The 16,696-nt window shown below is 42.5% G+C and overlaps 1 protein-coding gene across 3 annotated transcripts in view; it reads right to left on the minus strand.

The window, feature by feature from the left end:
• The window catches only part of MAP4K5 (mitogen-activated protein kinase kinase kinase kinase 5), a 110,138-nt gene that overhangs the window by 39,947 nt on the left and 53,495 nt on the right, over positions 1-16,696 (minus strand). For all 3 annotated transcript variants that reach the window (XM_059723385.1, XM_059723384.1, XM_059723383.1), the window contains exons 3-12: positions 14,575-14,665; positions 13,280-13,344; positions 10,589-10,644; positions 8,253-8,300; positions 8,134-8,176; positions 6,073-6,145; positions 4,490-4,621; positions 3,277-3,339; positions 1,090-1,171; positions 311-427 (exon numbers count right to left, since the gene is read on the minus strand). In XM_059723385.1, coding sequence (XP_059579368.1) covers positions 311-427; positions 1,090-1,171; positions 3,277-3,339; positions 4,490-4,621; positions 6,073-6,145; positions 8,134-8,176; positions 8,253-8,300; positions 10,589-10,644; positions 13,280-13,344; positions 14,575-14,630 — 735 coding nt within the window. In that variant the 5' untranslated portion in view covers positions 14,631-14,665. The remainder of the gene's footprint in view (positions 1-310; positions 428-1,089; positions 1,172-3,276; positions 3,340-4,489; positions 4,622-6,072; positions 6,146-8,133; positions 8,177-8,252; positions 8,301-10,588; positions 10,645-13,279; positions 13,345-14,574; positions 14,666-16,696) is intronic.

The following is a 16,696-nucleotide window of genomic DNA, read 5'->3' on the forward strand; positions in this document are numbered from 1 at the left end:
TCAATCAATAAAGAAAAAGAAAAACTATTAAAATACCAAGCTCTCAAGCAGATTTCCATTTCCTAGCCAGAACACTTCTTCTGCACATGCATAAGGCCCCATGTTCTCTGTAGCAAGCTTGACACAACTTACGTAGCAAGGCCTCCCAGCTTCTACAGCATTACTGTGCTGCTGACTAAACTGTAATTGTTCTTGAAACTATGGAGAAGGGCTCCCACCAAACCAGTGTCTTAGTTTACACAGTGAAAACGGAGTAAGTTTTCAACATCAGGCGCTCCAAACTAGAAAAAAAATACAAGTAAGCCCTCACCTCAAAATCATCATCATCAGCTTCACTGTAGTGTGCGTGGTTGTCAGGATTATTCACTTTGTCCAACAGCTCGACTGCTAGAGATCTTGAAAGACCAGGCTGGCCTACAAAACTATGCTACAATCACAAACAAAACACCACACATTACCATGTTCAGCCTTTAGAAATGTCCCTTCCCTGAGCCCCCAGTGAAAGTACCCCAAATCAATATTTTTTAATGAAACTTCATAGCACCGACAGCTTTCAGCAAAAGCGACTATTTGTTTAATGTCTCTGAGGCCAATACACTTCCAGCACACTGTGTCAATTTAGGTTGCGCACGATGGGTCAGCTGTAATCAGACATTAAGCCCCAACACACAAACACTCGCTTGCTTAACGTCACACATGAGCTGTTCCAGTGAGTTTAATGAGACTTATGTAAAGAAAACTCAGTTTCTGAGTAAATCTGTTCTAAATTTGCGTTAGGGTGGATAAAAATCCCATCTGTGTAGTGATTTCCACCAAATCTGGGCACCATTTTCTAAAAGGTTTGTCTAGTTAGGACAAGATTCCCCTTGGTGTGCGGGCAAAGATCTCAACACCAAATACAATCCTTCGCTTTTCATGCCAGCTGATTTTCATGTTTGCCGAGTTTTCACCATTAAGCACACGCATGGGATGATGAGCTAATTAAACAGTCCTCCTCTGGCACACTAATGACCTGTACACTCTTTGAAGAAATAATTAATTTCTTGGTGCTGCTACAAGATCTAACTTTTTTTATATAAAGATACTTACAGTAAGGAGCCTGTCTGCTGTTGGTCTCTTCTTTGGATTTTTTGTAAGTGCTATTTTCACAAAATTATGGAATGTGGATGACCTTTAAACAAATAAGGCAAAGCTTGATTTTTATTAAAAAGTATTTAATTTTAAGGTTTCTGGAAAGGAAACAAATAGTTTATTTTCAATATAGTTGCTACACAAGCTATAAACTGCCATCTGCTGAAGCAGATTCTTGCTCAAATATCCCAAGGCATTTCAGATTTGTACCATCCTGCTGCTCAGTTAACTAGCAAGAGATTTGTGCTACATTCACTTGAGTTACAATAAAAACATTTTGAAATAGCATATTTACTAAGCTCAAAACAGATATTGTCACTCTGGAAAAGTGGTCAAATGCCAGACTGCAACTGAATTCTTCTGGAATTACACAGCTGAAGTAACAATAATGCAGTGAATTACATACACCGATAACCCACAAATCTAGGGAAGTCTAGCACTCCCATTCTCCCAGGTCACCAGGAAGAAAATACAATGCACAATAGCGAAAGATCAGGAGAATCAGCCCCTTCTTTTAAAACCTAAGGTTGAAATATTGAAAGCAGTTCAGATGACTGAACACGACACCATTTCCTTTTAAAATAATGCAAGACTGAAGGCTGTGATCCCTGGACATAAAAGTTTTGCTGTTTTTGTTCTGTTCAGTATATCTTTCAGAGGATGTATTTAAATCAATTCTGGTCATTCTCAGGACATACTGCAATACGTATCCAACTTTTCTCCCAGGTGCTTGAAAGCGAGAGAGAATTGTGGGGGTGAAGTTTTGTTGCAGGAGCGATAGCCATGGCAGTGGGTTGGACTGAACTGTACTACTGTAATGTGCTTTTAAGTTATGGTAAAGGTGCGCAGGTTTATGGACAGGTCCACTAAGCATATGCACAAAACTAAAAGTTACTTTGAACCAAAAATGGTTGGGGTGGGGGAGCAAATTTAAAACCTGCGCACCCTAGCAAACAAAACCCCAGCAGCAAAACTTCAGAAAATGACATTTATCCCCTTTAATAACTTTGCTGTAATAGGATCTTTACCTAATTTTGTTGCTAATACTTCCATCTTTAGACAGAAACAAACTGTTCGGCACTTGAGCTCTGTAGTTACAAATACATTTTTTTCTGCCTACATTATTACAGTGCTTATTTCCAAGGATTTGAGCAGTTAAATACAGTTTAAACTCATTTAAATGTAACAAAATCAAATAAATGGCATCCCATTATTTTATAAAGAAGGGCATAAATAGGCCCAGAGTATCTGCATCTCTGTTCTGGGTACAAACAGGTCTAAAATAGCTTGCCTTTCTAAAAAACAAGGTTGCAAGGCTAATTCCCGAAGAAAAGGTCCTTCATACCAGTAGTCTTCTGTGTTTCTAAAAGATGCTACTGAACATAGTAACAGCGAATAGAAATAATGAATATTGAACAAATAATAGAAACAATGAATCTACAGCTAAAAAATTCAGAGGAAAGTGCAAGTTCAGAGAGGTGTGTTTCTTGAGAGAATGCCATGTCCAGCGTACTATAACAAGGTAATTAAGAAAAAAAATTGCTTCCTGATGCATGCAACAGGTGTCTCAATACAAATGCCTCATTTGCAAGAGAACCAGCTTTCAGATGAATGGGATGAAAGCTAGTGCATACAATTATCACTGGATTTCTCCTTCTATAAATTAAGATGCAGTTAAGTCCCATTTTTAGAGAGAAATCATTCTTTAAAACAATCAGCAGTGAATTACATGTAATAAAACCTTTGGGGATTGAAAAGTAATGAGGAGCTTTTGGTCACTGCAGAAGTCAGAGCCTCATTCTGAGAAAAAATGTGTCGCAGGCAACCTCTGCTTTCATTCTGGGCCTCTGAATGCCCTGGGGAGTCCACTCCCACAGTTCACAGTGCAGGACCTAGACCTCTTGCTAGAATAATATTTCATTTGACAACAGAAAACAACCTGGCTGCAATCCTATCAAGAATTTTGGCAAATGTGCAACTTCCCTGAACTCAAACAGAGTACAGATGCATATGAAATGACAATGCAGGCTAAACATTTGAAGGATCACAGCACATGCTCATAAATGGTTGACATAAATATGGATTCATATGATCTTTACAGATTGTATTGAAGAAAGGAAATTTTTTTTTTATTTCAAAACTTACCATTTTGCTTTCTCCTTTAGCTTTGGAGGTTGAAAATTGCTTTTTGACATTAAAAATAAGGCCCTGAGGGAAAAGAAACATAATAAAATTATACAAAAAATTATTGGCATATTTTGCTTTAATAGCTAAAATGCTATGTACAGATACTGTACAGGCAGTCCTCGGACTTACGACACAATTGGTTCCTGAAAACCGTGTCTTAAGTTGAAACGTTGCAACTCGGAACCGAGTTTCCCATAGGAAACTATGTTACAAATGAGGGATTGGTTCCTGAACCAAGGCCCGATACCCTATTTTCACCAAAAATAACCCAGAATTTTGTACTCAATCAATTATAGATGAGTAATATAGCTACATAACCTATTTATATTGTAAAAAGCAATCATATTGATTTGGAAGGACTTCTTTGAGGTGACTTTGCTGGACTGTTTGATAGGCTCTTGGTTGGACTTTTTGAAGGACTCTTGGCTGGAGTCTTCTCAGGAGTCCTGGCTGCAAGTTTTTCTGGAGTCTGGTCTGCTTTCTTAAAGAAAAAGTGTCCAAGGAAGTCTGGACAGATGTTCTCCAGGGGGATGGGCAACGCAGCAAACTTGTTCGCTGGCATAGCGCTGCGTCGGATCAAGCGTTGTAAAGTCAAAACTAACGTCAGACAGTTGAAACAGGGTGTCAATTTAGAAACGCTGCAAGTGCTATTGGTTGTAACTCAAAGTGTTGTAAGTCGAGGACTGCCTGTACGCTAGTTTTATTCTACCATGAGTTTGAGCTGATGAGGACTGAAGACCAGTTGCACTGAATAACAGGTTTTGTAAGAAACAAAATAAAGCCAGTCATATTCTTATTTGTGGACAATGTTTTTTTCAATGAAAATATATTTAATTTTCATGTTGAACCATGAGCTACAAGTCAGTGTACAGTGATGCTATTGCACATTTTCTACTCACATCAACGTGGACACTAAAATGCTTATATAACATTAAATCTTTAAGGTTCTGATTTTTGAATCTCTATCCAAGTCTTCAAAATTAACACTAGGTATTTTTTTTTAAATGAATTATAGCTCAACGACAAAATAGGGCCTTGGTACAGGGGTCCATGTAGGAGCTTTTAAGGCCCGAGTTATGCAGAAAGTCAGGCTATAATAAAATGACTCTTTTTGGCCTAAAAAAACCAAATTAAAAATATTTAAAACAAGTACTCTTAGTGATCAGCAGACCTCATTGGATGAAGATCAAACATGGGTGGCTGAAGCTCTGCCAGTTCAATTGCTGTTATGCCAACTGCCCAGATATCACAGAGCTGGTTGTAACCACCATTCTTTTCCACTGCTGCAACTTCTGGAGCCATCCTTTAAATGCAAAACCAGCATCAGTCATCCAGCATGGAGACAGAATACTACCATGTCTCTATCCCAGGATCTCACAGCACTTTACAGCATTATGAAGGGATTTATTCCAGTGCAATAGACCCACACAAAGAATAGAAGGAAGGCAAAAGCCTGATGCAACCACCCAGCCCTGGGATAAAGGCACACAGAGGTTAAGTGTCTGCTGCATAGCAGCATCAGAAATAAAATCCGAGTCCTGTATTTCCTCCAAGCTCTCACCACAAGACAATCTTTCATCCTTTAGTCTTTTTTCTCCTCCGCAAAGTAAAATGTAGCATAAAATTAAGAAAAAAAGTGATTGTTTGAATTAAGATTTAAATCTGTATTCAAGTCTATGTTATGACTAATAGACTAATGAGGTGTAGCAGTGCCTCCATTCAGTATAGTTATATTAGCATTTTTAATTCAACCTGCAATTTATGAAGTTTAGCATGCTCTGTTTTGAAGACATAGAAACACTAGCAGCAAGATCGTTTTTAAACAAAAATAGTTGAAATGTGCCTCTGCTGTAGGGCACTTCCTGGTTGGTGGAAACCCAGAAACCTACATTTGTTTTGACAGACTGAAAAGAAAAAAAGATTTAAGGATTTGGGTAGATGCATGACTATATGTACATGCATCCCTATAAACAATCTTAGGCCACACTCTAACAGGTGTTGTGATTCTTCTTTAAAAAAATAGAAACCAACCCCCCCCCCCCCCCAATAAAGCAAAACTCCCTGTTATTCCCCTTTAATATAAACAGCATTAGTAGTGGCAAAAGGAGAGATGTAGCAGAACACCGAGCCCTTCCCCTCTTCCCAACCCCAACAGTGCCTGGAGCAAGAGCAAAGACATACAGCATTGATTTAGACTGGCAAAGGTGTCAGCTGTCCCTGTGTCAGGAGATTGCCCACTGCATCAGTCCCTGGACAAGCTGTAGCTGAGTTTGTCCCGGAAGAGAAATATCCCAGGATTGGTGTGTATACACATTGCCCTTCTAATCAGGGTTTAATGGGCCCTGCCACTTTTCTAGCATCAGTTCAGCAATGCAATCCTGGGAAAACTGTTCAGATGCGCTTTATGATAGCCCAGGAAAAACGGTTCGCATTTGTTATCCCATGAACCCTTTTCTCAGCATTTGTTCTGGGACAACTACCATGGCCATCTGCATGATAGCTCTTTGTCCTGGGATAAAATGGTTTCTCCCAGGACAAATGCAGCATCTGTTCGTAGCCTTACAATATTACCAAGCAACTAAATTATAGTCCTGTATTTCCCAAATTTATGACTAATCCATTTGATCTAAAATTAAAAAAAAAAATCTTGTAATAATTTTCTTTAAGCTAACTATTTTAGACTCTTTGGCATAATTTGTAAATACAACCACAACTTTGCATGTCATAATTCTATTAATCAAAGTAATGTATTACCAATAAGGGGTACCAATAAAAGATTTTCTCTTCGCAATGGTGGCTGTTATTTTTGCTGCTACACCAAAGTCAGCTGCAAAATACAATTCATGAAAAAAGACACAAAAACATTTTAACATTTTGCTTTTTCATTTCACATTCAAGGTCACAGAAAGAAACATTGTTTCATGAAACATATACATGTCTAGGGAAAAAAATTAAAATAACCACCTCCACCAGTTAACAACATAAAATTTATGGGGATTTTTGGGGTTTGGGTTTTTTTGTTTTTTTGTGGGAGTTTTTGGTTGGTCTGGGTTTGCTTCTTCCTGCTTTTTTTTTTTTTTGTTTAACTTTTTTTTGACAGGCCTGACAATTAAAAGCTTGGTTGTTGCAGACAGCCTCACCATCCCTCATCCACTTTATAGCACAGTAACTCAATGATGCAGTAAGCCACTATTTTAAGCAATATATTTTGGAGGAGAGAGAGAGAGGACTGGAATCATGGTTCAGAGACTGCGCTGTTTCTGGATTAAATATGAGGGAATAATGAGGAGGCTGCTTGGTTCTTGCTGTTGACATGGCTAAACAGCGTTGCCTTAGTCTGAAGGTACAGGTAATCTGCATCAAATATACGGCCCTGTAGATAATTTCCCCCTATGTGCAGATCCAAAATGAATGCAATTCCAACTCTGTTTCAGCTGTATGAACATTAAGGTAATTCAAGGATTGGGAGGGGCACATTGCAGGCAATATATGGTTGGCTTGTAAGTAGAAAATGAATATCAGTGTAATCAGAGTTTAAGTAGGTAATGGGAATGCAAGAATATTTTTTCTAGGCTTTCAGTTCTTCCCAACTATTAAAGTCCTGTTATCGTAATACGTTATCTCCTCACAGCCATAATGGAGAAGTACATTTAGCCCCAGCGCTTTACGGAGTGGCAGCTAAAACAGGACACGTACACAATTCTCCCAACTCCAACATTTCATAAACGAAGAAGATAAATCTTTCGGCTCTTCTAACAGCCCCTCATTTCCTCTCCATCTCAAAAGCCCTATTGACAGCTAGGGTTTCATGGGGAGAGCCAGAGAAAGGTCAGTCAGTGTGGCTCTGTGAAGACAATACTTTCAGAGAACAAGAGTTCCTGTTGGTAAGTAGCCCATTTTTCCTCCCTTGTGACATTGCCTCTACAGAGCCTCTTGGAGGAAATTAATAATACACAATTCTGATACCAGGCTGTTCATCAGTAGATCTCAACACGCTTTCCCAAACAGAGTAGCAAAGTTATGCCCATTTTACAGAGGGGGGCGCCCAGCACAGAGAAGGGAAATTACTTGCCCGTGGTTACCAAGCAGGCCAGTGGCAGTGCAAGGAGGAGCCCCAGGTCTCCTGAAGAGCAAGTACCTTCCTCCCCCGGTAAAACAGAAAGCATCAGATGCGCATGGGGGATCCCTGCAGGCTCCCAAGCAACTTCAGACATCAGCATTAAGATTAGCAGCAAACAGCTCCATACCCAGCTAACTTCCCATTGGAAACGTCACACAAACCCATCAACGGTTTGCCCCAGCACGGAGTACAGAAATAAACCCAGGGGGCAGCTTAGTGAACTTCAAGTGTCTGTACACATGCATATATATATATATATACACACACACACACACGCTCCAGGTGCCACTTACTGCCCAAAGGTTATGTAGCTACATGACAAAGCACACAAATCCTATTGCCTGTATCCATACTGGTATACAAAAGCTGTTGAACTGTGTTTCATTGCCTCAGACAGTGCAGTATGTATTTGCTATACCTATTCTATTCAGTGATACACAAGATAGAGTATTCATGCTAAATACTCTGCTGGGGGAACCAACCTCCTTCACCTAGAGCAGTATAGTTTCCAGAGGCTTTCTATAAAAAAGTGATCAAAATGAGGTCTTGGGTAACTCCAATGTCAGTATAAAAGGAGTTTCACTAAAACAAAGTGTTAGATTGGGTGCCATTACTTCCTGTCCTTCGAATGGTTCAATTAAAAAAAGGCCTCCTTCACTGTTTTAATAATAAAACAGGTAAATCCCATAACTTACCTAACTTCACATCACCATGGTCTGTTAGCAGAATATTGGCACCCTGAAACAAAACATGCAAAGAGTTGATATGCTAAAATAACATCAAATGAGTGTCCAGATTACAAGTATTAAGTTACCTTTATATCTCTATGCATTTTGCCTTTTACGTGCAAATAAGAAAGACCCTAAAAGAAGAAAAAAAAGCATGCGTCAGGTTTGCCATATGAAAATGCTATAAAATGCAGCACTTCAGAAACAATTTTTAATACTTTAACCTCAATGTGTTTACATTCATTATTGAGAAGATTAGTTTTTCAAGAACCTGAGGGCCTGGCTTCTGTTCCTCATCTCTTCCAGTTCCAGCACCCACACACACACAGACTTGTTTAAACAAGTTTATGAACCAAATCTTTCCTTCAAACATAATTTTAGCTTCAGAATGCGTCTCTGTATTAACAGTCAATTTCAACAAAGCAAATTTATTTCAGAAATCTAGAAAGCTTTCAGCCAAAGTTTCTAACCTTGGAAACCTAAACCTTTTTTCAGCTCATAAATAAAAGTGCATTCACAGTGTTGTCAGCAGTGTTCAGCATTTGAAACTCATTGAAAGTCAGAACAAATCCTGCAACATTAGTCCTGTAGCACCAATAGAACTGAACTGCCAGATCAGATTAGCTCCCCATTCCACATCCCTGCCTCTGGCAGCGACCAATTCGCCCAATGCTTCAGGAACAAGTGAGGGTCTTTATGAAAAGTGCAGGGATGGTAGCATTTCTACCTGACACAAAAACACCATCAGCTTAGACCCTGAAATACAAGGTTACACTGTATTACCCTAACTTGTATGTTTATAATGATTAGTAATCAGAAAGCAAACAAGAACATTGGCAGCCCAGCCATACCATTTTTCCTCTCTAAATTTTAGAATTCAATCCCACAGATCAAGCATAGAGGGCAAAATATTTCCTTTTACTGTTCAGCTCCCTGCTCTCACCTTCTCGGAGTGAGCAATGTCTCCAAGGAGAATCAGAAATTGGTCCTAAACACCAGCTTCATTGTTTGACCGTGCCACTTTACTAATGTATACAAACAGATCAATAATAAGGGCCCAGACCTACAGACTTGCACATGTGCCTTAGTTCAGGGCTGTCCATCCTCTAATTAGCTGGGGCTGCATGATCCACAGGCCTCACAAGCAGGGGCCATACCAGGGAGAGTCACAAGCCCCCGAGGCTGCATGCCACAAACCATGCACCCATGTCGATTCTCCCCCACAGCCCTGCACCATGCACAGGTGCCCCCCTTATCACTGCACCACACACCCCCAGCCTCCCCCTGAGCTCCTTGCACCACCCCACTCTATCCCCTGGGGCTGGGGCAGGCAGCAGGAGCTGGAGGAGGGAAGGAGATCTGGAAACTCTGGCTGCTGTTGCAGCCAGAGAAAAGGGGACAGCTATGATCAGGAAGGAGCCTGGAGACTGCAATTTAACTCCACATGGGCTGTATGCTACCCATGGGCTGCCAGTGAGACAGCCCTGCTTTAAGTACCATGTTTACTCAAATCCAAGATGACGTTTTATCCCCTCATTCAACATGGGGGGGTGGAGCTAGTCTTGGATTCAAGTGCCAGTCCAAGGTAGGGAGCTGCTACAGCTCTGGTTCTAGCTCGGACCCTAACCCTAAGGCCAGGGCTGAAGCCACCAACACTGCGTACCCCAGGCCAGAGCCACTGTCTAGGGTAACTAGGAGTGAGGGAAGGAAGGGAACGGGGTCCAGGGGAGGCAAGCAATGGGTGGGCAGATGGGGGGGCAAGCATACAGGGGGTGCAAGCACTACGGGAGTGGGGGCAAGTGGTAGAAGACAGGTGGAAAGCGGATGGAGGGGGACAAGGTGTGAGGGTCAGTCTGCCTGTCCCCATGCTGCTGCTTTCCCTTAAGTTTGCCCTCCTGCCACTGCTTTTCCCACAGCAGCAGTGGGAGGATGAATTTAAAAGTACCCTTCATTCTATATATCGCAAAGGATCCACGTCTAGAATCTAATTTAGAAAGGGGAGCATCTTAAATTCGAAGTCATTTTGGATTCAAGTAAATACAGTTACTTCAGTGCAGCCAATGGGACTATTCAAATTAAACAGGAGCAGGACTGAGGCTTAAGGTTTTGATCCTGAAATGTGATCCATACAGACAGACTTAACATGTGTAAATCCCTTTGCAGATTAGGGCACATTAGGAGCGGACAGGTGAAACAATGCATTGAAAATTATTGACTTATTTATTGCACTACCTGACAGTAGTGTCCTGCTAAGGCAGCTAATACTTCAAAAAGGAGAACTAATTTGCTAGCCCTAATTAACTGGTTTCATTCTTGCTGTATTCCAAGGGTTTACACATTTAGGTAATGAGACAGCACCCCCTTCAAAGTCATCTCCCACACAGAACAGGGACATCATGGTGCATTTGCGGACGTACTGTACCTGCAAAGTTTCTCTGCAGACATATGCAATTTGTAACTCTGCCAGCGGTCCTGTTACTGAAAACAGAGATAACATCAAGTCTATGAGTTGTAACGTCCAGTGCAGATACGCTACTGTAAAGTAGTCAACAGAAGACAGCAATATGCCACTTAAAAAAAACTAGAGCCGCTACTTAAAATATGGTTTATTTCAAGAAATAAACTGCAAACAGTTTCAGGAGCTATTCTTATGAAATGCTGTGAGTGGTTTGATAGCCACATTTTTAAAGAGTTCTTATTATTTTAAAAGAAACCTCACTCCCCAACACACACACTTTTTCCAGCACAAACCACTCAAGATAACTGACAATACAGGCAAAGCTGTAAAACTGGCTATGCTTAAAATGCCCTTAAATGCACAAAGTAAATAAAGCTGGAAAGAAAAGTCTCTGCTCTCTGTCAGGCACAGTAATACAAGGCATTTACTTGCAACAAGAGGAAAACATTTGCCAAAGAACACAGAAGTAAAACATTTGCAGACAGAAGTCTTTTTTTAAGTTGGTGTCATTTTACAAGAGACATGTTCATAATTCAGTGTTTGTGCCCCATAGAGACAAAAAGCAACAAAGAAATATTCTGCCAGTTGTTTTTTGTTTTTAATATTACACATTCAGATGGTTTTCACCCTGGAAGACTATGGAACGGAAGACTGTTTAAAAGTCTGTTTGCTTTAACAGCTATTTATCCTATACCAACCAACTGAGAAATGCATGAGAGAATACATCTTTGCCTTAGATTCAAAATCTCCTCCCCTTCAGTTAGGGTCTGAAAAACTGCACAGTCCGCACAGTCCTCCCACAATACTGTCAGCAAAATCAATGAAGATCACAGCTGACATTTCTGAGACGGAGAACACGCATACCACTTCTCAGATTCTTTACCAAGCATAAAGAAAGGAAACAAAAGACAGATCTTTTGTCCTTTGAAAATCTGAGTTTAGGTTTTCCTAGGAAATTAGCTTAACCACAGTATGCAGCCTCACCAAGTCAACAATTACTGATCTACCAGCAATCGAACAGCACATTTACAAGCTGGGTGACTGCAAGTATGAGAACTATGATGCTTGCATGCCACAAGTTCCACTTTTTTTAAAAAAAAGTCACTTAATTGACGCAAAAAAGGACTTTTCTGCATAGAAATAGTTTTTAGAGGCTGGAAGGGACCTTACGGATCATCAGGTCCAGCTCTCCTGCGCTTGGGTAGGAAAGACTGCTAGAGTGGCTTGGACATGGGGGCTTACTTATTCCAAGGTGACACTATTTCCGAGTCTCAAAATATGACACTGTTCACACCCCCTACTACTCTGGCATGTTCAGCTGTCTCCAAGCTTCAGTCTCAGCTGAGTGCAGATGCACGGTGCTGCAGGAGGCAAGCAACCCCCTCCCACTTCCCCTGGCTGGAGAGTGCTGCTTTGTCCTGTTTTTAGTGGGGTTTAAAATAGGACTGGCCCAACAAAAATGGGATGTACGGCCATCTTCCTTATTTCTTTTACTTAAAAAAAACCCAACAAAATAACCATGCACATACAGTAGCATTTAAGGGTCTCAAAGGCTTTGAAGTTAGCTCTTCATTGAGATGAGACTTCTACTGTTGTGTCCCAGCAACAGTCCCCAAGACCATCAGAAGTCAGTGGGCACTGTGCTGTCAAAGGAGGAGTGAGGTTTCAATATAATACAATGCATGCCATGCAGAGACAGCAGGCTGGGTCCCAAAACTACTGTGGCGGTACCAGTACAGTGCTTCACCTGGACTGACAAACCCAAACTGCCAGTTAGTTAGCATGCATATATTTCTACAAGAAGTTGCGTTGCGACTTATAGACATACCCACATTTCTCTCTCTCAGAACTAACTCCTCAAATAAGAACTATTAACCTGTAAAGCCAACAAGCGATTTCAAATTTAAAAAGCAAAAGCCCCCCAAAACTCAATACTGAATACTCAATTTTGTATGTTCTCCATTTAAAATGGCCAGAGAGGTTTTTCCTAAGCTTTCATAAAGGCCCACCTAAAATGACTGTCCTGTGGAGTCAAACCAAGCATGAGAAGTTCTAATAAGGCAATTTCTCAGAAAATTCTCATGTTAAGATCGGGGGAAAATGTTATACTAAGATTTTCACTAGCAATCATTTTAAGGATTTAGCTGCTAATATAGGGAATTAAGTACACATTTCTATTTTTTATAGGAGCTGAACATGAGTCACAATTTTCAGCCTGCTGCTTGTACCTTAACAAACACAGGTTATCTGCCTATCACTTAAGTGCATAAACCACGAAGTGCATTTTTCTGTCTCACCATCTAGTTTGTAACTACCTTCTATTTAATTGCACAACATTAGGTTGGGCAAGTGTGCTCTCTGGCAAGTGCACAACCTTCGCTTTCAGTTCTGGGGCTCCCCACTTTAATCTAAATTAGTTTTACATTTTTTTTTTAACTGGAAAGTATAAAATGACAGCATATGAATGCCAAAAGAGTCTCTTTTTGTGAAGAATCATTACCAAATGTTGTAGAGACTTCAGTTTTAATAAAATACCTGTTCATTCTAGTAGCTTGTGCCAACAAATTACCGTTGAAACAACTCTTTACTGATCTGCTCTCACATTTTCTTTGCTTGTGACTTCAAAAAGGTGCAAATATAGAAGTTTCAAATTACCGTGATATATGTCTTGAAGTGATCCACCTCCACAATATTCCATACATATCCACAGCTTTTCACGGCTATTGAAAAAAGCAGTTGAACAAAAATATCAGAAGCTGACTCATTTATGTCCCACAAGATACAGTTAATAACAGTCATGATTTTCTGCTTTTATTATTTGTTAGGTTGTTTTCTATTTTCTTGTAAAATGAAGAATTCTAGAGTTAGGATATGTTACAAAAACTAGTAACGCTTTGCACATATTTAATACATTTGGACCAATATGGTAGACTAACAGTTCTCACTCAGAAGCGTGAAAATCCTTACATGCCACATTCACTAAAAAATAACTAACTGCTGATCAGAGCTGCAGGGTAGTTGCCATAACCTTGACCTTTTAGCTGACATAAAGGTCATGTAAAAATACAACCAAGATGTACATGCTATTAACCAAGTTAAATTATATAAACATGTTCACTTTGTAGTTCCCGCTCTCAAAAATGTATTTTTTCAAAGCCCCCACTTCTCCAGTGGAAGTTTTCAAAAGGGTGCTTGGCTGACAGGTTGAACTGTATAAGTCCAATTCAAATAATTTTGGCTTGCAACGCTTACTCTAAAAGTGGAACTCTCCAAGTAATGTTGAGATCAAGTTTCCTAGAACTGTAGAGTTGAGATGAGAGGGAAAAAGCTGAAAAATAATCTGTATTTTCACAGAGCCCACTGATAAACTACAGAATTCCAGAGGAATGGAAAATATTCTCCATATTCTTATATTAAATATGAATACTCAAAAAGGCAGACAGCTGGCATCATCTGGTTTATTGCCTGGGTATTTCACAGCTGTCATACCACAGCCATGAAATACAACTACTGCCACAATTCAGATTTACAGCATTTACCAAAAACAGCTTACTACATCGACTTTTTGAAGCGACAGCAATACCTTTAAATACGATAGATACCTGCACGCGTAACTAGTTGGATAAGTCACGAGCCTTTTTTATTTTATGTTATTAGCCTTTCAAACCTCTTCAGGAAGCTAGCTGAAGGGAAGGACTAGACTATTCCCGAGACATCAATGTTTGAGGCTGGCTATATTGCAACAGTCTCTAGAGGAACAGGCTCTTGGCACCGAAGTATTCCATTCTTCTAGCCAGCGGAGATCACGCAGAATTAGTCACTGTTTTAAAAGGCAACTGGGAATCTAGGGACTGACTCTAAAGAGGACTGGGGAGAGGGGACAAAAGCACTGGGGAGCATGCTGTCCTGGAGAAGAACCCATAGAAATACATGCACCAAAAGAGGTTTACCTGAGATAGCTCCCAAAGTAGGCTACAATATTGCAGTGCTTGCATTCTTTAACCATATATATTTCTTGCTGGATCAAGGAAAAGTCATCACCTGAAAAACAGAGATGGCATGAGTATGTTAACATCACACAAATACAGAATGGACAGGCAAATGAGGAAGGGAAGGAAAGGGTCCTCAGTGGGACCAGTCAGAGAATGTGCGCATCATTAAGAGACGCCCTTGCGCCTGACCCTTCCCTAGGTCACCCCCCCGCGTGCCACTCGGTGTCTGCTATCCACATAGCATTCTCTACCTTTTCTCCTCTTTGCACAGGAACAGAACCGTTTCTTGGAGGGCTGGGGAGAAGACCTGGTCTACAAGCCTAGTGGCAGCACGCTTGTGACCAAGAAGGCATGTGCTCCATTTGCTCACATGTCTGCAAGCACATGGGGTGCTTTAGGGTGGCAGCCCTGTTTGGTCGCAAGCTGCCCTGGCTTCGTGCAAACAGCCCTAGTGGCCCTCGAGTCCTGACAGGGTCGGGAGAGGGCTCTTTCCCCTCCTTTCCTACTTCCCCAGAGGGTCTGGAGGACCCTGCTTTGGACCAGTGAGAGAAAGCAGACGCTATAACACAGGGGCGGGCAATTATTTTGGGCGGAGGGCTGCTTACCCAGTTTTGGCAGGCTGTTGAGGGCCACATGGGTAGCTCTGCCCCTTGACAGGTGCCCAGACCCCTGGTCACCATCTTGGGCCCAACGTCCCAGTGTCTTGGGACCAATGTCCCAGGGCCAGCACAGGTGGGGCCTAAAGTGGGGCACAGGCTGGCAAGAGTCTGTGGAGCCAGGCTGGGCTGCACCAGCAGGGAGGGGGAGCTGGCCTGGCTCCATAGAACCCCTGCCAGCTGGGGCCCTGCGCTCCTGCCACCCTGCTCTGGGTCCCACCAACACTGGCCCCAGGACACTGGTGCAGGCCCTGTGCTCCAGCTGGCTCCCTGCCCACTCACACCCAGTGCCCCCCAGCCCCGCAGTACTTGCAGGGTACAGCGCTCAGCCCTGACCCCTGCTCGCCAGCAGGGAAGAAGCTGGTGCTAAGCATGGGGAAAAGCGGCCCCTCGCCTGCCCCATGGCCGGTGCCCTGCACTGCAGCCCACGCAAGGCTGTCCAAAGCAGGCACAGGCAGTCCCAGGCGGGCTGCAAGCAGCTGCAGTGCAGGGCGCTGGCCATGGGGCAGGCGAGGGGCCACTTTTCCCCGCACTCAGCACCAGCTTGTAACCCGCCCCACTGCCAGCCTGGGGGATGGGGAAGCAGCCCCTCCCCACCCCATGCCTGGCACCCCACGCTGCAGCCACTCGCAGCCTGCCTGGGACTGCCTGTGCCTGCTCCGGACAGCCCCCTGCGTGGGCTGCAAGCACCTGCAGCATGGGGCGCCAGGCAAGGGGCGGGAGAGGGGCCGCTTTTCTCTACACAGGGAAGGAGTCCAGGGAAAAGCTGAGAGCCGGGGGGGGGGGGGAGGAGGAGGAGGAGAAGGAAAACCAGCCCCCCCCCGCCCACACCCAGTGCCCCATGCTGCAGGCACTCACAGCCCACACGGGGCTGTCTGGAGCAGGCACAGGCAGCCCCACGTGGGCTGTGAGCAGCTGCAGCGTGGGGCACTGGGCATGGGTGGGGAGGGGCTGGTTCCCCTCCCCCACGCTCCTTCCCTGCCCGGGGTCCCCCCACCCCCCCACTTACCTGAACTTCCCGCACCAGGGGAGCCACATGCTCCCAACCCAGAAGCTCCCAGCCCCAAAATGACAGGAACCAGGGGCAGAGAAATATTAATTTTTTTAACTTTTTTAGGGGCCCCGCAGGCTGTATTTTGCCCACCCCCACCATAAAGGCTATTTAAAATGTTTAATCTCAAAATTATTTTGTTACATAGTCTATAACCTGTACAGGATTCAGCCACTGCTGACTAGGAAGGGAGCAACCTCTGATTTTCTTGCTATAAACTTATTTTTAGACTACAGCGGTTAAATAAGGAAATATTATGCCTCATAAACATCAGTCTGGAAAAAATACACCAATAAAAACAATGCCACTGCTCCTCTCTTCTCAGTAAAAACTACTCCTCTGCCCTCTTAATTTAAGGGGACACATACATTTG

The sequence above is a fragment of the Alligator mississippiensis genome, chromosome 2, assembly GCF_030867095.1.
Source record: "Alligator mississippiensis isolate rAllMis1 chromosome 2, rAllMis1, whole genome shotgun sequence".
Taxonomy (NCBI): Eukaryota; Metazoa; Chordata; order Crocodylia; family Alligatoridae; genus Alligator; species Alligator mississippiensis.